At 33.0% G+C, this 23,115-nt stretch overlaps 1 protein-coding gene across 13 annotated transcripts; it reads right to left on the bottom strand.

Moving 5' to 3' along the window:
• Positions 1–15,502: 15,502 nt before the first annotated feature.
• Positions 15,503–20,176, bottom strand: LOC114287642 (peptidyl-prolyl cis-trans isomerase CYP95). 13 transcript variants are annotated; one of them, XM_082873618.1, is made up of 8 exons: positions 20,044–20,176; positions 18,062–18,184; positions 17,827–17,881; positions 17,513–17,601; positions 17,319–17,392; positions 17,180–17,204; positions 16,132–16,195; positions 15,503–15,861 (listed from the first exon to the last, which is right to left on the bottom strand). In XM_082873618.1, exons 2-7 carry the CDS (start codon positions 18,134–18,136, stop codon positions 16,178–16,180), a joined length of 336 nt encoding a protein of 111 aa, XP_082729744.1. In that variant the 5' UTR covers positions 18,137–18,184; positions 20,044–20,176; the 3' UTR covers positions 15,503–15,861; positions 16,132–16,177. The 13 variants fall into 13 exon arrangements, 10 of the variants coding, with proteins under 10 accessions (XP_082729744.1, XP_082729749.1, XP_082729745.1 ...); XM_082873623.1 differs by having other exon boundaries at positions 17,319–17,360; positions 20,044–20,114; XR_014332145.1 differs by lacking the exon at positions 17,319–17,392.
• Between the last annotated feature and the right edge of the window lie 2,939 nt (positions 20,177–23,115).

Here is a 23,115-nt window from a genome sequence, read left to right as displayed (position 1 = left end):
GTTTGTTGAATATGAAAAAAATAAAAAATATTATATTTGAATTTTATTTTCCAATTTTATATTGTGGTGGGAATGGGAGTGACCATGCCGATAGTGGTGGAGGTGGAGGGATAGTGTTGTGGTGATGGTGGGATGGTAGTGGTGATAGTAAATTCAATCGGCATTAAATAAATATTATATTACTTCAATTTTTATAAAAAAAATTTACACTATAAAAGTCACTTAAATTTTTATATCGTATATAAATTATGGTTATCAAACCATCTTGATTAATTTCACTTAATACATTTCATTTTAATTTTAAATATTAAATTAGATATCAAACATTTTTTATTAACTCATTGGAATCCTCTATGTTGACCCCTTATTTAGTAAACTTTTGAGAAGAAAAAATATATATATATATATATATGTGTGTGTGTGTGTGTGTGTCAATTTCTGACCACATTGCTAAACAGGTACTCAGCTGAAGAACACTGACAGAATAGATTAAGCCTGAACGACCTGTCAACAAAAAGAAGAGATTCCGGTGGTGGTTCGTCCACTCGGGGACACTTCGACGATCAAGTCAGTTATCTCTCAAAGATAGCCAAAGTGCTCACTATTCAGAATATAAAAAGGGTACCTTAGACCCACGAGGGTACCTCTATTTTATAGCCAACACTAACCTAATCCCAATAAAAGCCTAGCTCCAATGGATTCTGGATTACAGTTAATCTTGGACTCCCAGTAGGTTCGGGATAAACTCTTTAACAGTCTTATCCTTACCCAAACTGAAGTTCTCTCCCAATCTAGGACTCTTGTCCCTTATCCGTTTACCTCGGATTCCGGTATTCTCGCAGATAACCTCGGTCTAGCCGAGATTATTTTGGCATCATGACCATGACACGTGGCACCTTGACTGGCACTCTGGTGACACCTCGACCACGTATCGTCATTCAAAAATTATGTCCCCACAATATATATATATATATATATATGTGTGTGTGTGTGTGCGCGCGCGCGCGCATGTATAAATCAAAATGCTGATAACCTTGCTGGGATTCACCCTTTTTTTTTTTAAAAATGATGACAGAAGGTCAGTTATTCTCAATATTAGACATGTAACATGTTTATCTTTGAAGAACCTTTAAAATACACATTCTCTTTTAAGGTGTATGTTATATGTACTCCACCTACAAATTATTAGATTACAAAAGCTTAATATTGAGCCTTCTATTTTTTAATGCAAAAAAAAAAAAAAAAAATGGCAACCGACTCTGAACCCCTCCTATTGTCCTTTCCACTCTCTCGCCACATGATTCCAAACTCTCATGGACACTTGTCTCCATAGTTGTAAATCGTTGTATCAGGTAACGTAACGGCATCGATCGTGGAGTATCGGTATCGGTATCGGTAATATCGACCGATACGTATTGGGAATTGGGTGTCACTGCCATGAAATTTTAAAAATCATTCACAATCCCTCTAAAACTCAATTTTATGCATTTTTTTTGGGGGGGGGGGACTCTTTTAGACTTAATTTGTCACATTTTAATCAAAATTTTGATATGTATGAACACTTTTGACTCATTTTCAAATAAATAGAAAAAAAAACCCTAAACATTTACATTGAAACAAGACCAAAAAAAAAAAGTGATGAAATACGAAATAGAAAACAGAGCATAGCAAAACCCACAACTCATCAAAAACAGAGCACAACAACACAACACAAATTACAACTTGCAACTCAAGGACAAACCTTCTTTGAAGAAGCTTGAAGGTCGAAGTGAACTCCATAGCCTAAAGAAGCTTAGATCTACGGGACCAAGCCACAAAGAAGTTTGATTTTTTTTTTTTTTTTGAACAGAATAAAGAAGTTTGATTGTGAACTACAAATCTATAAACAAAAGCAAATTTATGGTCCGTGAAAGTGTGAAATTGCTTGAAGAAGACAAAGCACTTGAAGTGAAAGGTTTGAGTGATGTATGTGATGGGTTATTCTTTTCTTTTCTGTAATTACTTTTGCTCTTGCAGGTTCTCTGCGTTGATTCATCCGTACCGACGACTATGAAACTGTATCGAACTGTATCGCCCTATGTATCGGATTCAAGCTGCTACATACCGAGACTCGATGCTACGACTGTAAATTTCATTCTCACCGCTATACTTGTCCATATCTGAATTGGTGCTCTGATTTTCCGACATTTAGATCTATGCTTGTCTCTCTCACAGCTCGCTAACTATATCTCGCTCCCTTTCTCCCTTTCGGTGTTTTTGCCTTTTCCTACCTAGAAGACTATCCAATGTGAGCCACAGTTCATCTTCCTCCATGTCATTATGAAAATTCATTGAAGATCGTACTATGTGTAACGCCCTCAAAATACTAGCATTAAACCCACCAACATTGACATGCATTGATATAAAAGATAACATCATTCTGTTCATTAGAGTAAATCATTACAAGAATATTACATGCTAGTAACCAAAGCAAATGCCCTACGGGCTTACAGTTTTTCTAAGTTAACACTTGGTTACAAAAAAAGAGAGTACTAACTCAAATACACATTAAGCCCTTGGCTTGATTTTACAGGTAATACAACAAAGGATAACACAACAACAAAAGTCTGTCTGCCTCTAGCCTCCCAAGCTATGTCCTTGGAGGTGGCATGCTACTTGTACTTGAAAATGATGTCCCATATAGGGTGAGCCACAGCCCAGTAGAAATACACCAAACCAACTATAAACAATGACTAAAAGATTAGCAGTTGCTAGATGGTCAACTCATATACATCCACTTATATCACATTACTGTTCCATGATAATCATGTCCATATTACAAATTCACTTTCCATTTCTTATTCAACTTTGAGTCTGAAAACGAGGTTCAATACCCTGGCCAAAACATTTGATGAAATTATAGTTCATCACTAAAACATTTTCGAAATTTATGGTGGATACACATTGTGATGCTGTATCAAAGTCAAACAAAAACATTCCCATATTTCTCAAATGATATACATTTTAGTACTATATCAAATCAAAACAAACACTTTCATAAGTCTCGAATAATACACATTGCAGTGCTGTATTAAATGAAAAAAAAATAAAAAAATAAACACTTCTAATTCGCAGCCTGATACACATTGTAGTGTTGTATCACTGTCACAAGAAAACATTTCTAATTCGCAGCCTGATACACATTGTAGTGCTGTATCACTGTCACAAGATTCGGTTTAGAGGTTCAACCCCGTTCTTCCAATAAACCGTGGAGTACAGCCCCGTTCTCTTCCCATACAATACAATGTATATAAACAATTATCATATACAAATTCAACCTATCAATACAAAATTTTGATGTATTAAACCAATTGCCATGTTCATTAGCATACTTAATAGATTAGCTTTAGTTTGCCTAATCATCATACATTGCCTACAACAATCAGGACTATCCTCCACCGATAGTCCAATACAGTTATTTCTAAACAGGAAATAAATGCACCAATTTGATATATTATCAACAGTTTAATTAAGTGAGCGACAAGTGAGTCCAACTACACCCTTTAACCCTATATCTTTCTAATTTGAATATTTCCTATTCAATTTTTCAATTCCCTAAATTACTTATACAAATTAATTTATCAATGTAATTAGGGCTTTACTCATAATCTACATAACAATACTAAGATTCCATTTTCTTCAATAGTTCAACATTAGCCTCATTTCCCTATATTAAACATGCATATAGGTTCACATATGACAAGCCCCCATCTTTTGTAAAATTACAAAAAGGACCCAAACTTTCTCAAAAATACCCAACAACCCCTAACCTATCAAAATGCTAAAATTCATAGACAAAGCTCATAAGGAGGAGTAGGATATCCCTACCTCGAAGTTAGAGCTCCAACGGAGGAGGACACCAAACTTAAAGTGCTCCAAACTCCAAACTTTTCGGATCAAAACGTAACTCTCGACGATCAACACACTTTTTGTAAAGGCCAAAGGGTAGGAGAACACTCCAACTAGATCAATCTTAAGAGAGAATGGAGAAAGTAGTGAGAGAAGCTCTCAAAAATGACTTTTCGGAAAAGTAAGAGAGAGAGTGGAAGTTGAAAAGTGATTCAAGAATGCCCAGCTGCCAACTGATATACGCATGATCCGCTCGAGTGGAGAATAGAACGCTCAAGCGTCAAGCACAAAAACTGGATCCGCTCGAGCGCAAGAATGCCCACTCGAGCTCCAAGAAACAGAAATAAAACACATCCGCTCGAGCGCGAATCACCAGTCCGCTCGAGCGTAGATTCTCCTTTCCCAGTTCTCTACAGACAATGAGCTACCCGCTCGAGCGCCAACCGCTCGAGCGTAAAAAAAAAACAGCTCGAGCGTGAAAAACATACCTGCAGAAGTTGTTATCCCAGATAGGCAACCCAAGAGGGGGGGTGAATTGGGTTATTAAAAATTTCACAATATTAAAAATAGCACAATATTCAGAATTTTAATAAATAAAAAAAACAGAATAATAATTATCAATATAAAAGTAGAAGAGATAGAGAGAGAAAATCAAACACTGCGATTTATAGTGGTTCGGCACGCCAGGCCTACGTCCACTCCCCAAGGAACCTCCTTGAGAATTTCTTTACTATCAATTGAATAAATACACCACCAAGCTTGTGGATTTGGCACAGGACTTACTCTTATCTATTGAGCCTCACTCAACAATAAATGTCTTACCCTTACAAAATCTCTCTAAAAAATAAGGAATAAGAATAAGTGGTAATTGAACCCACTTTTACAATAATTCTCTCACAAAGAGTAGATATGAAAGTGTAAGAACAAAAGCTAGACTTAGATCTGAAAGTGAAAGAGCAGAATACTCAGAATTTTGGAGCTCACAGAAATATTTTCTCTTCAAGTTCTTGATTTTTCTCCACATCCAACACTTCTATTTATACACAAAAATATACCCGTTGGACGCTCCTTGCTGACGTCATGGCTTACATAAGCACGCTCCTGACGTCATGGCTTACATAAGCACGCTCCTAATGTCATGACTTACATAAGCACACTCTTGATGTCATCGCTTACATAAGCACACTTCTTGATTTTGAATAGTCAGCAAAAGATAAAAAATAAGACTAATTTTTTCTTTTTGTTATTTCAAACATGGAGCCACCATTTTTGTAGACAATTTAATACAAAGTTCACAACTTTCAAATAAACAAATAATTTTCTCCATCTAGTTTATAATATATATATATATATATATTTATATACACACATATATATATATAACTCCATCTTTTTCTTCTTGTTTGATTATAATATGATATAATCAATTTAGTGTAAAAAGTTTAATAGCGCACGTGATGTATTCTATTTATATTATATGCAATGTATATATAATGTTATATATGTTCTGATCAAATATTTGCATACACAGAAAAATCTCTTTAAATAATATTTATGATGGATCTGAAAATATATGCCCTCTTTAAAATATTGTATATGTTGTAGAGATTTTAAACTAAATATATTCTACCACTCCATATTAATTTTATCAAAAGAAGACAACTCATTAATATCATATTTGTCAAGATAATACAACCAATCAATCATTTTAATCAATTTTAATTTTGTCAAAAAGTGAATAGTGATCAACCTAAATTTTCAAAAAGTGAATAGTAAAGTTTTCAAAAATATTTTTATTTTAATTTTTAACAAATATATATATTTTTAAAAAGATAATATTTTGTGTCAAATAATATGTATATTAAAAAAATTCAAATTGTTACAAATAATATTTTAGACATCATCAAAATTAAATAATATGATTAACAATCTCCCCCTTTTTGATGATGGCAATATTTGTATGGATTTGACACAAAATAAAATTGACAAAATATTTGATAACCCTGCAACATATAATTTTCAAAATCACATATAATTTTCAAAATCATATTTTTTCTCCCCCTTTGACATCATCAAAATAAAGATGAAGATAAGAAACAAGCACATTTGATAAAATAATGGGCCGTCTGTCTTGTCGGAATCATTATGGGGATTTTGGAGCATCTCGAGCGCAGGAAATATTGACAAACAAAATATTTGAGCAGATATAGCAGATATGCATCGAGTAATGGATCAATGGAGTGTATAAAAAGTGACACAGATCAGAGGCAAAGATACGAAATCATCAAGTGTTTGAGAGAAAAATTTGTTTTAGCTTCTTTTGTAATCATGTCATTCCTTACCTTGTCTATCAATGAGTCGGACCTGCATGAGGTGCCTGTAATGCAGGCAAATGAGAGAGTACCAGTGACGCAGGCACATGCTATGCCTGTAAATGAGGGTTCTAGTGGTATTGGCAATCGAAATGATTTTGATGCTATTAATAACACTATGACTCTTAGTACACAGGCCATAACTGCAGTTTCCAATATGGCGCGACAATTACAAGCAAGAGTACAAGAAAATCAGCAATGGAGAGATGAGGTGTGCTTGTTAAAACAACAAGTAGTGAATATGTGTAAGGAGAAGAAAGAGCTAAAAAGGAAAAATGCACAGTTGGAGAATGTAGTGCATTATTATGCAACGGTGATAATGCCAAGACTCACAGAAATTGAAAATAGAGAGAGACATGTAAAAGAGGCTCATGAAAAGTTGTTGAGAGAAGTGAAAAAGAAAAAATCTGTGAAGCCTTCTGAAAATTTACATGTAATCGAGTAATATTTTCTTTTTCTGAAATAAAATTTCGAGCATTTCTTCCTTATTTATTTATTTATTTTTATTATTAATTTTTTTTTAATTCTGTCTTTGCACAAAAAAAAAAAAAAAAAAAAATTTGTTTGGTGGTGCAGATAAGGAGTATGGGAGATAAGGAGTAAAAAAATATATATATGTATATATACTCCCCCTAAAATTATGCACAGAATATACACACGCCCCCTTTTTTATATATATATATATATATATTTTTTTTTTTTATAATGATTGTTAATCTCAAAATATATGAGTCTCCCCCTGAATTAATGAACTAAAAATTACATAAATTTGAAGAAACAAATTACCAATCTATAATACCAAGGGCCATTAAGATCTGACCATAAACAATTACACCAAGTGCACTAGCATAAAAGGAGAAAATAAAAATAAAAATAATTTCTTTAGACAAGGTAGAAGCAACCATTATTAAATCCAAGAGAATTTGGAACACATATAACAAGTAAAAAAATATAACACAGTGCAACAAGAATTTTAACATGTTGATCGGTGATGACCTTGATGATCGGAAGAAATAGAGAAGATTGGGTAGATCGGTGGCGAATTTGTGTAGATCGGCAATGGATCTTGATGGATCAGTCACGGATCTTGATGGATCGGTGATGGAACTTGATGAATCGGTGAAGATGGTGATGCAAATTTCGGGTGGAGGAGTGATGGTGTTTGGAAGATTGGTGAGGGATTTGGGTGGATGGTGATAGTGATGAAAGTGATGAATGATTTTGTGGATGATGGATGGTGGAGTTGGTTATAGGCTATGGTGAGGGTGGAGATGGAGTCGGTTGAGGGTATGAGGAAGAAGGGGAGAACGAGACAGCAAGAGAAAGAGAAAAAGAGAGAGTAAGGGAGAGAGTGGGTGAGAGATAGAGACGGAACGGGAGAGAGAGAGAGAAAAATTATATATATAAATATATGTATATTATTATTATTGTTATTATTTTTATAATAATAATAATTATTACAATATTTATTTTATTTAATTATTTTAAAAAAAATCATTTTTTAATATAAACATTATATTGGAGTATTCATCATACCAAGTTCTGTTCTAATATAACAAAATTGTTCTTCATTTAGAGGCTTAGTAAATATGTCAGCTAATTGACAATTTGTAGGCACAAATTCGAGTTCAATGTCACCTTTGAGTACACGATCTCTCAGAAAATGATGCCTTATTTCAATGTGTTTAGTGCGTTAGTGCTGAATAGGATTTTTTGAAAGGTTAATGGCACTTGTATTGTCACATTTTATAGGAATATGATCATAGTGAAGTCCAAAATCTTGAAGTTGTTGTTTCATCCAAAGCAATTGTGCACAACACCCAGCGGCGGCAATGTATTCTGCTTCAGCAGTTGACAGAGCCACTGAGTTTTGTTTTTTGCAAAACCAAGAGGTGAGTGAGTGTCCAAGAAAATGACAAGTGCCACTAGTGCTTTTTCGGTCAAGTCTACATCCCGCAAAGTCGGCATCTGAGTAATCAAAAAGTTCAAAGGCGGTTCCCTTAGGATACCATAATCCCAAATTTTGAGTGCCGACAAGATATCTGAAAATGCGTTTGACTGCGGTGATGTGTGACTCTTTCGGTGCGGATTGAAAACGTGCACACATACAAACACTAAACATTATGTCGGGCCTACTTGCAGTAAGATAAAGTAAAGAACCAATCATACCTCGATATTTCTTTTCATCTACGGGTTTACCTTGCTCATCTTTGTCGATTTTTATCGATGTGCTCATTGGAGTTGCTGCAGGCTTTGATGATTCCATTTCAAACCTTTTGAGTAGATCTTTGATATATTTCGTTTGATTTAAATGGATTCCATCATTAGTTTGTTTAATTTGTAGACCAAGGAAGTAATTTAATTCCCCCATCATACTCATTTCAAACTCACCCTGCATGTCTTTAGCAAACTCTTTGCACAAATTTTCATTAGTAGCACCAAAAATGATATCATCAACATAAATTTGAACGATTAGCATATCTTCCTTTTTGATTTTTATAAAAAGTGTTGTATCAATTTTTCCTCTACAAAAACCTTTGTCAAGTAGAAAATTACTCAATCTTTCATACCATGCTCTAGGAGCTTGTTTCAAGCCATATAAGGCTTTTGAAAGTTTGAAAACATGATCCAGGTATTTATGATTTTCAAAACCGGGAGGTTGTTCAACATAGACTTCCTCCGAAATGTACCCATTTAAAAAAGCACTTTTAACATCTATTTGATATAATTTAAAATCTTTAAAACACGCAAAAGCAAGTAACATTCTAATAGCTTCAAGTCTAGCAACTGGTGCAAACCTTTTATCAAAATCAATTCCCTCTTCTTGATTATAGCCTTGAGCTACTAATCTAGCTTTATTTCTAGTAACAACTCCAGATTCGTCCATTTTATTTCGAAAAACCCATTTTGTACCAATAACGGGATGATCCTTAGGTCGAGGGGTCAAAAACCAAACTTCATTTATTTCAAATTGATTTAATTCTTCTTGCATTGTTAAAATCCAGTTTTCATCATTTTCAGCTTCTAAAAATGATTTTGGTTCAATTTGTGAAACAAATGCTAAGTTACCACAAATATTTCTAACAGAGGAACGAGTTTTTATACCTTCCGCCGCATCACCTATGATGAGGTCTTTAGGGTGGCCATGAGCATACTTCCATTCTTTTGGTAGATTTGAGTCATCTTCTGGAAGAGTATATATTTCTTGAAGTTTCTCCATTGTCATTTCTTCGTCATGTTCGCGTAATGGATTTTCTTCATTTTCCTTTTTATAAATGCTCTCCATGCTTGGTTGATTTTCTACAATATCATTACTTAAAAGATTCTTGGAAATAATGTCGTTAGATTCATCAAAAACAATATGCACAGATTCTTCAACAAGTAGAGTTCTTTTATTGAATACTCTATAAGCTTTACTAGACATAGAATAACCAAGAAATATAGCTTCATCCGATTTAGCATCAAATTTTCCTAAATTATCTTTATTGTTATTTAATACAAAGCATTTACAACCAAAAGCACGCAAGTGACTAATATTAGGTCTTCTACCTTTCCAAAGTTCGTAAGGAGTTTTCTTAAGAATAGGTCTAATCATGGCACGATTTATAACATAGCATGTAGTGTTTACAGCTTCCGCCCAAAAATATTTAGACAAATTATTTTCACAAAGCATAGTACGAGCCATTTCTTCAAGAGTTCTATTTTTTCTTTCAACCACACCGTTTTGTTGAGGAGTCCTAGGGGCTGAGAAATTATGATCTATTCCTAAGTCATCACAAAACTTAATAAAATCATCATTTTCAAATTCTCTACCATGGTCACTTCTAATACTACAAATATTAAGATTTTTCTCATTTTGAATTCTTTTACAAAGTTTTGAGAAATTATAAAAAGCTTCATTTTTGTGTGCTAAAAATAATACCCATGTATATCTAGTGTAATCATCAACACAAACAAGGGCATAAGATTTTCCTCCTAAACTTAATGTTCTAGATGGTTCGAATAGATCAATATGCAAGAGTTGAAGCGGTCTAGTAGTTGAAACGATATTTTTGGATTTAAAAGAAATTCTAGTTTATTTTCCAAATTGACATGCATCACAAAGTTTATCTTTTTCAAAAACAATTTTTGGTAAACCTATGACTAACTCATTTTTTGAAAGCTTGGAAATTAAGTCAAAATGAGCATGTCCTAATCTTCTATGCCAAAGCCAACCATTATCATTTATAGCAGATAAACATTTAATGTTAAAATGAGAAGATAAATCATGTAAATCAAACACATATACATTCTCATGTCTATAACCTACAAATAAAGTTTTGTTTTCTAAGGTATTTTCAATAGTGCAATGAGTTTTCTCAAAAATAACTCTATAACCTTTATCACATAATTGACTAATACTAAGCAAGTTATGTTTTAAACCTTCAACAAATAAAACATTTTCAATAATAGGAGAGGGATTTTTACCAATACTTCCTACACCAATGATTTTACCCTTGCTATTGTTGCCAAAAGTCACATATCCGCCATCCTTTGGTTGGAGTGTGGCGAATATAGCTTTATTTCCAGTCATGTGCCTCGAACATGCACTGTCGAGATACCATCTATCGTTACTGGATTTTGTCTTGAAACATACCTACAAAAATTTGATTTCTCTATTGGTACCCATTTTTTCTTGGGTCCATAAAAGTTAGAATATGACACCCTTGAGATATCCTTAGGAACCCACATCTTTTTTATTTTAGCAAAAGGATTTCTTTTAATAGGACATGAAGGTGAAATATGACCTTTTGTTCCACAAAAATGATATGTGAGATGAGAGTGATTAGAAGATGCATATACAAAACCATTTTTGGCAGTTTTTACTTTTGAAAAAGGTTTATATCCAATTCCGGCTCTACCAAAAGTACGGTTTTTATTTTTAAGAATTTTATCTAAAGTCTCTCTACCTTGAGTGAACTTTGAAAGAGTAGTTTTCAAGTCTTCAATATTTTCTTTCAAAATAATTTGCTCATTTTTTAAAGACTCGTTTTCTTTTTGCAATACAACTAAATGTTTTTTCAGAAATTGAAGACTCTTTTTGAGTTAAAATCTCATTTTCCTTTTTCATTTTCATGGCTTCATTTTCTAAAACATTTATCTTGGAAGTCAATGATTCATTTTCTTTTGATAAACTTGAAATTACTTTCTTTTGACAATTATTTTTCAAACTAAGTTTCTTAAATTCAGCATGTAATTCATCAAAAGCTAATTGTAATTCATCAAATGTAAAGGATTCGTCATTTACCTCATTTTCATTTCCAAGTGCCATTAAACATAGGTTAGGAACCTCGTTTTTGCAAAGTTCGGTTTCTGTGTCGCTTTCATCACTATCTTCTCCCCATGCTGCAATCATAGCTTTCTTTTTGTCCTTCTTGAATTTTTTCTTAAGTTCTGGACATTCTGATTTGTAGTGTCCAGGTTTGTTGCATTCATAGCAGGTTACTTCAGATTTTTTGTGATTTTCTCCTCTTTGAAAATCCCTGTTGTTGAAGTCTTTTCTGAAAAAATTTCGTACACCTTGTTTCTTTCTCACAAACCTTTGGAACTTTCTAGTGATGAATGCCATTTCCTCATCCTCATCTGAATCATCTTCCTTATCCTCTTGATGTTTCGAGGTGGATTTGAAGACTATTCCTTTCTTCTTGTTGTTGTCCTCCTCTTCCTTTCCTTCTTGCATTCTGAGCTCATGAGTTAAGAGAGATCCCATTAACTCATCTAGACTTAGCTTTGATAAATCCTTGGCTTCGATAATGGCAATGACTTTTGTCTCCCAACTTTTTGGCAATGACCTAAGCACTTTTCTTACAATTTCAGCATTAGTATATATTTTGCCAAGAGAAGTTAAACCATTAATAATATCAGTAAAACGAGTAAACATTTGAGGAATAGTTTCATCAGGTTTCATTTTAAAAAGTTCATAATTATGGACTAGCAAACTGACTCTAGATTCTTTAACTTGTTCGGTTCCCTCATGAGTCACTATAAGCTTGTCCCAAATTTCTTTAGCGGTTTTACTTGTGGAAATTCTATTGAACTCGTTGGCATCTAAGGCGCAGTACAACATGTTTGTAGCTTTGACATTAATTTGGGTCATTCTAGTATCTGATTCATCCCACTCATCTTCAGGTTTTGGTACCCTAAGTCCATCTATAATTTTGGTAGCAATTTTTGGACCATTACAAATAATTTTCCAACATTCATAATCATTAGATTGAATATGTATGGTCATCCTAGTTTTCCAATAGCTAAAATTTGTGCCGCTAAATAGAGGTGGCCTATTAGATGCTTGTCCCTCGGGTAAGGAATAACTAGGGGTTGCCATGATCTACTCTAAGACGGTTAAGTCACAAAAACTAGAGTCTAGGCACTGATACTAATTGTTATCCCAGATAGGCAACCCAAGAGGGGGGTGAATTGGGTTATTAAAAATTTCACAATATTAAAAATAACACAATATTCAGAATTTTAATAAATAAAAAAAAAACAGAATAATAATTATCAATATAAAGTAGAAGAGATAGAGAGAGAAAATCAAACACTGCGATTTATAGTGGTTCGGCACGCCAGGCCTACGTCCACTCCCCAAGGAACCTCTTTGAGAATTTCTTTACTATCAATTGAATAAATACACCACCAAGCTTGTGGATTTGGCACAGGACTTACTCTTATCTATTGAGCCCCACTCAACAATAAATGTCTTACCCTTACAAAATCTCTCTCAAAAATAAGGAATAAGAATAAGTGGTAATTGAACCCACTTTTACAATAATTCTCTCACAAAGAGTAGATATGAAAGTGTAAGAACAAAAGCTAGACTTAGATCTGAAAGTGAAAGAGCAGAATACTCAGAATTTTGGAGCTCATAGAAATATTTTCTCTTCAAGTTCTTGATTTTTCTCCACATCCAACACTTCTATTTATACACAAAAATATACCCGTTGGACGCTCCTTGCTGACGTCATGGCTTACATAAGCACGCTCCTGATGTCATGGCTTACATAAGCACACTCTTGATGTCATCGCTTACATAAGCACACTCCTTGATTTTGAATAGTCAACAAAAGATAAAAAATAAGACTAATTTTTTCTTTTTGTTATTTCAAACATGGAGCCACCATTTTTGTAGACAATTTAATACAAAGTTCACAACTTTCAAACAAACAAATAATTTTCTCCATCTAGTTTATAATATATATATATATATATATATATATTTATATACACACATATATATATAACTCCATCTTTTTCTTCTTGTTTGATTATAATATGATATAATCAATTTAGTGTAAAAAGTTTAATAGCACACGTGATGTATTCTATTTATATTATATGCAATATATATATAATGTTATATATGTTCTGATCAAATATTTGCATACACAGAAAAATCTTTTTAAATAATATTTATGATGGATCTGAAAATATATGCCCTCTTTAAAATATTGTATATGTTGTAGAGATTTTAAACTAAATATATTCTACCACTCCATATTAATTTTATCAAAAGAAGATAACTCATTAATATCATATTTGTCAAGATAATACAACCAATCAATCATTTTAATCAATTTTAATTTTGTCAAAAAATGAATAGTGATCAGCCTAAATTTTCAAAAAGTGAATAATAAAGTTTTCAAAAATATTTTTATTTTAATTTTTAACAAATATATATATTTTTAAAAAGATAATATTTTGTGTCAAATAATATGTATATTAAAAAAATCCAAATTGTTAAAAATAATATTTTAGACATCATCAAAATTAAATAATATGATTAACAAAAGTTTTGCAAAGGCACGAAATACGGGGAGTGTGTAAACCCCGCTCGAGCGTAATAATACCCACTCGAGCGTACCACTAAAGAAACGAACTCCGCTCGAGCGCATAATCATACGATCGAGCGTAACACTAAAAACCTGGGCAACAACACTAGAGACCAAAACTCATCCTACCAGTTCGAAACACGTCCAATACATCCTAAAACTCAAACATAGAGAATTAAAGGATGTCAACAAGGTATATAACTACCTACTCCACGGAACCTAAGTCCGGAACACTGTACATAAAGGGGACAAACCCGGGATCGCTATACTATGAGTTCTATTTGGTCAACTCTTCGGAAATCTAAGGATTAATTGGGATATAAAAATACATATATGATCTATTAGGTTACGAGTGTATAAAATAAGAGTTTCCACTAAATTTTCTTTAACTACATGAATAAATAAAGTTGACTTATTTAGCTAATCGAAACGGTATCTTACCTGAACAAGGATCAATTTTACCATTTGTATTATACACAGCACTTAGAATAAAAAAATGCTAGCCATTTGTCTACATCATGTTGAAAAAACTGATCTTCAAAATCAGTCAGTCATGGCTTAACTATTAGGCAAGTAAATTCATTAGTTAAGGTGTGCATTGACAGAGACCTCACATTTTATGAACTCATAAAAGTAAATGTTATGAACTCATAAAAGTAAATGTCTTTATTTTCAAATAAATTTTGGGATTTTTTAAAAATTTTAATTGCCTTTTATTTTCAATCATAATTAAATTATATGGTGTAAAAAAATATATCTAAATTTGAAAACAAAAAATAACAAAAATTATATGTCCTTTACTTTCCTTACACCATTTAATTTTTTAAAGGCATTTACCTTTATGATAAAAAAATGATAATTTTTTTTAAAATAAATTTTTATATGTCCTTTATTTAAAAATAAAAAATAAAAACAGACTCCATTATGAAAAGTATTACTACAACATATAAGACTTTTGAACACCAATTATCTTGGTCCCTAAAATTATTATTTTGGTCTTTAAATGATTTTTGTGACAAAATTAAATTCGTCATTAAAAAGTCACTAAAAATGTGTCTAGAAAAGTCTTTAGCGACAAATTTTTAAAAATGTCACTGAAAATGACAATTAGTGACCAATTTCATTTTGTCACAAAATGTTTGATTTTACAAGACTAAACATTTGGTCGCTCATACTTCATTATAAAAAGTCCCAATTTGATTGTGAAAAACAAAATAATGACATTTTTAACAACAATGATATTTGGTCGCTAAAAGACAAATAACTTTTTCTACAACACATTTTCGTCGCTAAAAATCAAAGTTGGGATAGCTAAAAATACACAAAAATTAAATGTCATCTAATCATAAAATAAAATAATTAAAAAAAAAAAAATTGACATCCACACATCAAAGACACTCTATTACCAAATCATAATGAGTACATAGCTTTGAGTATATTCAAAGTTTCCAAACTCAAACTTTCAAAATGCTTTTAAAAAAGTTTCCAAATTCAAAGTTTCCAAAAATTGACATATCAAGTAATTCTCACTTAACCGATAATCGTTGCTATCATGAGCAAGCAGAGCAATGTCACAGCGAAGCTTCTTATACTTTTCATCAAGGGACTCCTCGTTGTCAGCATCACAAACAACAAAGCTCCCTAAGGTAGAAAGGGACACAATTATTTAAAACCAAAATTTCCCCTTTTTGCCCAATCTGCTCCTGCCTGGCATTCCTTCATCTTCATTGACACTAGAGAAGAAAAATGTGATAAACATTAGAGAGTTACCTAGTCATGAAGAGCTCTATTGCATAATACTCATCACAATTTGTCAATTGCTTAGTAAAATCTCAATATTATCATACATCTATTCTAGCTACAATGATTTCAAGGCTTCATCTCAATACTCATTCATATAGGTGACTAAAAGTAAAAATGGTACATAATCTGATCAAGGAGAACTAATGAGACACCAATCACATCCTACCAGTGTATGTGTATGATCATTGTTTCAAACTTACACATGTTAAAGGATTTAGACAGATCATTGACATCAACAGCCACCTTCTATGCTAGATCACACAGCTGGACAAAGAGAATGCATTCCATTTTGCCAATCAATCAAAACAACTGTTAGGTATACGTTTGTGGAAGGATCAAAAGCACAGAACAATAATTAATTGTAAGGATCTGGATCAACAAGCTAGGTCAGGATTACAATGTTAAAATATCAAACTAAAATGAAAAGGAAGACCAATTTGTGTGTGCACGCATTGTAGCAGGGAGGGGGGAAACAATTAAGACACTCTTAGAAGTTCGCAAACTAAACCAAACCATAAAATGAATCATGTTTTTAAAATTATGAATCAATGTTTTTATATGACCCTATCACCTGTATTGTTCACAAAGTTACATAACAAAATAATAGCCATATCCATGGTCAGTTTTAACTATATTCAGTACCAACTAACAGAACATTTACCACAGGACACTCGGAAGAAAGCTTGACCACATAATTCTGACAAAAACAGAGGAAACAGAGCTCTTGAAACTTATAAATGCTTTAAATGCAGGCTTATGAGAAGTCATTTCATATATACAACATCCTGATAATACAAGCATAAGATACGTAAGTGTACATTCAGCTAGATAAACTACAAAATATGCTAAGTTGCAACTTGCATTCATGATTGCACGTGCTTATCACTTATACATGTATTCATGATATTTGTGTTTCTAAATGATTCCTAATTCATTAAATAGGACTCAGCTAGTTGTGGTTGTTATAGCTAATATATTGCCATTCATAGTAATCCAAAAATAATAAGCAGATTTCTTTTACTTGGATTGGGAATTCAATTTTAAGAATCAGATTGCCAAAATTGCTGGAAAAAGAATGGAACAAATAAATAAAAATAAAACAAAAGTTAGTTTTAATAGAAAAGCAGAGCATCCATGGCACATATATGTATAGAAGGGAACCACACAATAATTTTCCTGAATTCGCAACCTCTAAACAATATAATGGTAAAAAATTAAAATGGACTGTCAAGTCCAAGGAATACATACCATATCGTTTAAGAAAATCACCACCCTGTAGCATAAATAATAAGAATTAGTGAACTGGTAATTACAAAGTAAACCTTTACTACAAAACTGGGTTGGGTACTGCAAAGTTTAGTAAATTTCTTAGGATAGTAAGTACAACCTTAAAACTACATCACAAGAAAAGCAGTCGTGACCATCAGCCCTGTATCCTACAGCATAAACAAGGATAGCTGACTAAAAGACAATTTTTAGGCCACATCTACGTCATTCTTAACCAGAAAAACTATGCATGTAGGCAATCAATCACATTCTATCCATTGAAGCACTCTCAAGCATAAGAAGCAAAGGACATACCTGAGCCATTGATCCTTTAATAATGGAATAGAAAAAGGATCCTTTGTAGTGGAGGGGTCTTCCAGTCTTGGGACTAATTCCCTTCTCCCCTGTAAAATATGATATCTTTAAGTATCAGACACATAAAATAATCCACTATCAACGACAAACTGGATTAGCATGCACAAAAGAAGTTACAAGTCAGACTTTATTTAAAAAAATATTGAAATGCAACAAATCAAGTAAAACATGAAGCCATGAAAGAAATATGACTCATTAGAAAGGGAGAAGCTTGTATTGGAAATTTTAACTTATGATACCAACAGAAGACTTACCTGTATAGAGTGCACAAAAATTTTCCGCAGTCTTAGGAGCAACATCAGAGAAAAGCTGTATCACCAAAGATCACCAATGAACTAACTGCAACCATTCAATTTTTGGGAATAAATATGACATCGAAAACAAAATATCGAAGGCTTTAGAAGAAACAACAAGAGTTTCAACTTAATTGCATATGTAGAAAATATTTGACTTGATACTATAGTAGGTTAGTTCAAAATATAGAAATACCTCAAAAACCATCTTTTCAGCAGTATCGCCATCAATAGACACATCCAGAAAAACTAGGGGCAACTTCTTGCTCATTTTTTATGTATTAAAGGATCGCAATATCACCACTATCATCACAATGATCTGATAGCAAAGATATGTATTACCAAGAACACCATTAATTCATATATCATATTAGCAATTGAAAACAGAAGAAAAAAGAAAAAGAAAAAGAAATAAGAATGAAAGAGAACTTATGGTAAAAAAATATGCAACAAACCAATCTGCTAATAGATTATTTCAAGACGGGAGAAAAAAAAAAAAAAAATCACTTTACAGGAAATTCAAATGTCATTACACAGACAGTTCAAAATAACTAAGCACCCATCCCATGCCAAGCATTACATATGTAACTATAGTGTATATTTAAATATATATTAAATGTTCGGAGAATTGGGGATGCCTTGGCCACCTCCAGTGCCATGGTAGTTCCATCCCTGGGTACAGTTAGCCCACAATGCGGAAAGGAGGCTCCAAGAAGTAGCAAGTTTTGTTGGACGTACTCTCTGATTTTTAATATAATGCAGTTTCTTAGTTCAAAATATGTAAGTTTGAAAATTGAATGACACAGGGAACATATCAAGAGTCATTTTTGTATTTTTATAAGTAAATTATCATAAGTTTAGATTTATCTCTAAAAGATTATTTTTAGGGACCAAATCTAACTAGTCCCTAAATAGTAGTCCGTAAAAGACTAATTTCTTGTAGTAGGCAATTTACTGTCATTAGTTGAGTAGCAGGCAATTTACTGTCATTAAGATCTCAAGAGTTTGACAGCAATACTACATACATATGGCCCAGTGAGAGACGATTCATTCATCATTCTTATTCTTAGTGAGAGAAAACAGAGAAGAAAAAAAATCAATTATGGAAAAGAAAATGATGGTGTAACACCTGAAAACTCACTGAAATTTGGGGGAAACGATAGCTAATTTTACTTATGCTCTTATATTTTATTAATTAGGTAGTTTAACATGGAATGGGGAAACTTCTGGTCATCTCATCTGCCAAGAACATCTTACGATACTGATTTAGATGCCGATAGCCCGAACCCAAATGATCAAGCAAGGTTCAATCACTGTTAAATTGGTCCCCTTTCCTCCGCTTTGCTCCAATAATCTTGTGAATAACACAACCATGATGATCTTGCTGCGGGGTTTTGAGAAAATGATATCAGGTATGTATCCAGGTGACATCGTAAGAAGAGTGCTTCTCAGGATGTCACAGGAGTCTGATATTTGGACCTGTAGCTTCTAAACTATCAGTGCCTTCTATTTTAAGGTATGTTACCATTTCCCTTTTAAATCTCTCTCATTCTTTCTCAGGCATGCAAAATATCAAATCCTTCCAAAATTTCTGTAATTCAATGTACTCTGCTACTTCAATTTTTTATTTTTTTATTTTTTTGTGTTCTCATCTACTTTCCTCTGTAGCTGTTTTAAAGGCATATGACATGCAATCTCGTACTCACCTGTAAAAGACACCCTCACACAATTCCATAATTGATTTTTCTTTTTTTTTACTTTTCCATAATTGGCTTCTAAATCAATGAAAATCAATTATGTAATAATCAGAAATTGAAAATCAAAAATAGAGAATGATAGTGTAACACCTGAAAACTCACTGAAACAACAAATTAACAGCATACGAAATACAGTATTGAACAAACTGTGCGAGAAAACAATTCTTCATCTCCAACACGCATTAGATTAGATATACATATATACACACACACAAGTTCAATCTATGTAAAGAATTCTTCAATTCCAACACGCATTAAGATATATATATATATACACACACAAAAAACGTTCAATCTATGAAATAATAAGAAATTGAAAGTTCGAATTAGAGCTCTACAGGTCGATTACGATAAGAAATTGAAAGTTTGAATTGGAGCTCTTACAGGTCGATTACGGAGAGAGACAGAGAGAGAGACGCACCAAAATTTGAAGAAGATTGAGCTCCCAATCTGCTTTGGAGCTCCCGACTTTAGGGCTGAAGAGAGAATGAGCAAGTTAGGGCTGAAGTGAGTCCCGATTTTTTAATTGTTAAAATGATGCTCAAAATGTTTTTAATTAATAATGACGAAAATATCTGTTCCTAAAGATGTAATAATATATTGGTTAAAAAAAAAAAAGATGTAATAATATATTAGCAATCAAATTTATTAGCTTAAAAAAATTATGTAAATATTAAGTGAGAATATTAATAGTTATTTTTATTATTTTATAGGTAAATTATCATATATTAAGTTTGTCTTTAAAAGGATATTTTTTACGGTCAAATTTAATTAGTCTCTAAATATTAATTTTTAAAAGACAAAATTTTTTTTATAGTGTATATCATGTTAAAATAGAAGGAATGAAGAAAAAGACAGTTTAGTCTCTATCAAAATATATTTATATCTTTCTTTTTTTTTTCTACGTATTTAATGCATTCTGCACAAGTATGTTAGGACACCTATTAACAAAACTCATATATAAAAGTTAGAAGTTGATGAGATGATGATCTAGTTGTGGCCCATGAGCAGAAGCCCATTGGCATTTGAGCCCAAGCTTGGAGGAGGTTAGTTTGCCCGGAAGGACCCTAGTCAAGCTTGGGGTCAGGCTTGTCCTTACCAAGGTCTAGTTCCAAGTTTTGTGCTTGCTTGAATAGGAGGTCCACCTAGTTGAGAAGCGCACTCGTCTAACTAGAAGAGCCACTTGATCGGGATGCTAACCACAATGACCCGATTAGGCCCTTTACATATTAAGGCTGAGATGTGTTACATAAAGGTCGATAATAGGTATTATTTAATGTTTTTCTTCATTTAACTTGGCATACTTCACAAGTATTTAATTTGAATCAAGTTGGCATGCATAAGTGTAAAACTAGTTAAAAAGTGGCTAAAATGGAACTGCAACGAAGCGAGCATTCCTGTACGTGTAGAGGGTCTTCCCACACATGTGGCACCTCTCCCGCACATGCGACCAGTATTTCTCGCACATGTGGGTCCACCTCGATTTCTATGCATGGGTTTTTGAACCTATTTTGACTGTCTGCAAGGTATAAAAAGAAGAATAGAAAGCTGGAAAAGGGTTATGATATTTTCTAAAGAACAAGAGAGGCTAGGGTTTTGAAAGAGAAAAGCTTGGAGCTTTAAGGTTGTCTTTCATGGTAGCTTCACCCTCTACCTCTTCTCACTCCTCCATAACTGGGTAGTCTTCAATTTTCTAGGGTTTTGATGAAATTACAGCTATGTAAATATGTTTTCTTAGCTTTGATTGTGTAACGGTTTGAACAAATGTATAGATGTTTTAGAAGATTTTAATAACATTTCTTTTCACCTCCTTGAGTATTTTACTTTCTATGATTGTTAAATGCTTTCCATATAATCGTTTTTTTCGTGTTTGAGTTCAAAATATGAGACAAGTCATGCTACGAGAGACGAGTCATGTTGCTACTTTAGTTTAGAGCGAATAACTTGTACTACTTGAGATGATTCGTCCCTATACGTTGAATGTAACAATCCTCTTGACCAATGTTTCAAACTTGTGGTTGCGAATCATTGGAGGATTATAATTAATGGCCGATATTAAACCTTATTTATGTGACTAGTGGTGGATCCTTTACCCTAAGATTCCCAAAAATCAATTTCACTAACCCTAATTTTCATTGTTAATTTAATTTCTCTTTTTCATTTTAATTATAGTTTTAATATAATTCTCATCAATCTTTTTATCAAAATTAATTTAGTAATCTTGCAAGTTAAATTAGTTTAGTTTTACGTTAGTCTCTGTGGATTGATATCTAAACTTGCCATTATTTTGAGGAATTAGGTATAATTCAATGTTTATTTTTGGTGTGTTAAACGATGCATCAAATTTTGGCGCTGTTGTCGGGGACTTCTGAAAAAATTAATTAATTGAAAGTTAAATTCTTATTTTAATTTTTAGTTTAGGATTTTACTCTTGTGTGTTGCAAATTGTGCAAAATTTGTTGTGAGTGGAGTTAACACTATAGTGCGAAGCGGAGCACAACCAAGCTTCAAATAAAAAATAAAAGAAAAACCGTAGAACTAAAGTGCTAAAAGCAAAACACGCGAGCAAATCACCAAAGTGTTAAAAGCGGGAACACAAGTAGAGGTTGGGGACAACGGTCTACATGTTGAGCATTCGCGAGGCAAACAAAGCGTTTTTGTTAATCCCTATAAATATTTCTTTTCCTTTGACATTTTGTTTCATTAGATACACAAGAGTCGAAACTTAGTGTGTATGAGTAGTGTATGCACGGGTGACGTTCCTGCCACCTTGAACTTTCGAATTTGGACCTTGAACTAGAAAGGACTCTTAGGAACCTTAGAGCCTCTTTCCGTGTTCTTATGATTGAATATCCATATCTAGAGCCAATAGAAATGGCTGAACCTAATTTTATTCCTAATGAGCCCAATTGGACCATTATTTCACACCCACTGCATACACTTCACCATCATGCATTCAATTACTGTGCACCACTGCTGCCCACTATGAGATTAATTCAAGCACTATTCTAATGCTTCCATCGTTCCACAGACTTGCTTTTGATGACCCTTACAAATATTTACATGAAATTCTAGAAATTTGCTCTATAGTGAAAATCCAGAATTTCACTGATGAGGCCCTTAGGCTGAGACTATTCCCTTTTTCACTCAAGGAAAAGGCCAAACATTGGTTGAACTCATTGGCTACTAATTCTATCACAACATGGGACCAATTACAGCAAAAGTTTTTGGAGAAGTACTTTTCCATTGGTAAGACCAACCAATTGAGGTGAGCCATCACAAATTTCACTCAAAATGATGGCGAGCAATTTCATGAGATTTCGGAGAGACTTCGAGACCTTCTCCAACATTTTCCTCACCACCAAGTGCCCGATTGGAAACTTGTTTAGACATTCTATTGAATTAAATAAGCCTTACTACCAAATGGTTGATTCATCCTGTGGTGAGACATTTGTAGCAAAAAGCGATGCTAAGGCATGGTAACTTTTTGAAA

This window comes from Camellia sinensis, chromosome 6 (assembly GCF_055761805.1).
Source record: "Camellia sinensis isolate YWXY chromosome 6, ASM5576180v1, whole genome shotgun sequence".
Lineage (NCBI taxonomy): Eukaryota > Viridiplantae > Streptophyta > Magnoliopsida > Ericales > Theaceae > Camellia > Camellia sinensis.
The sequence above is the reverse complement of the archived record's forward strand: the minus strand, read 5'-3'. Positions and strand labels throughout refer to the sequence as shown.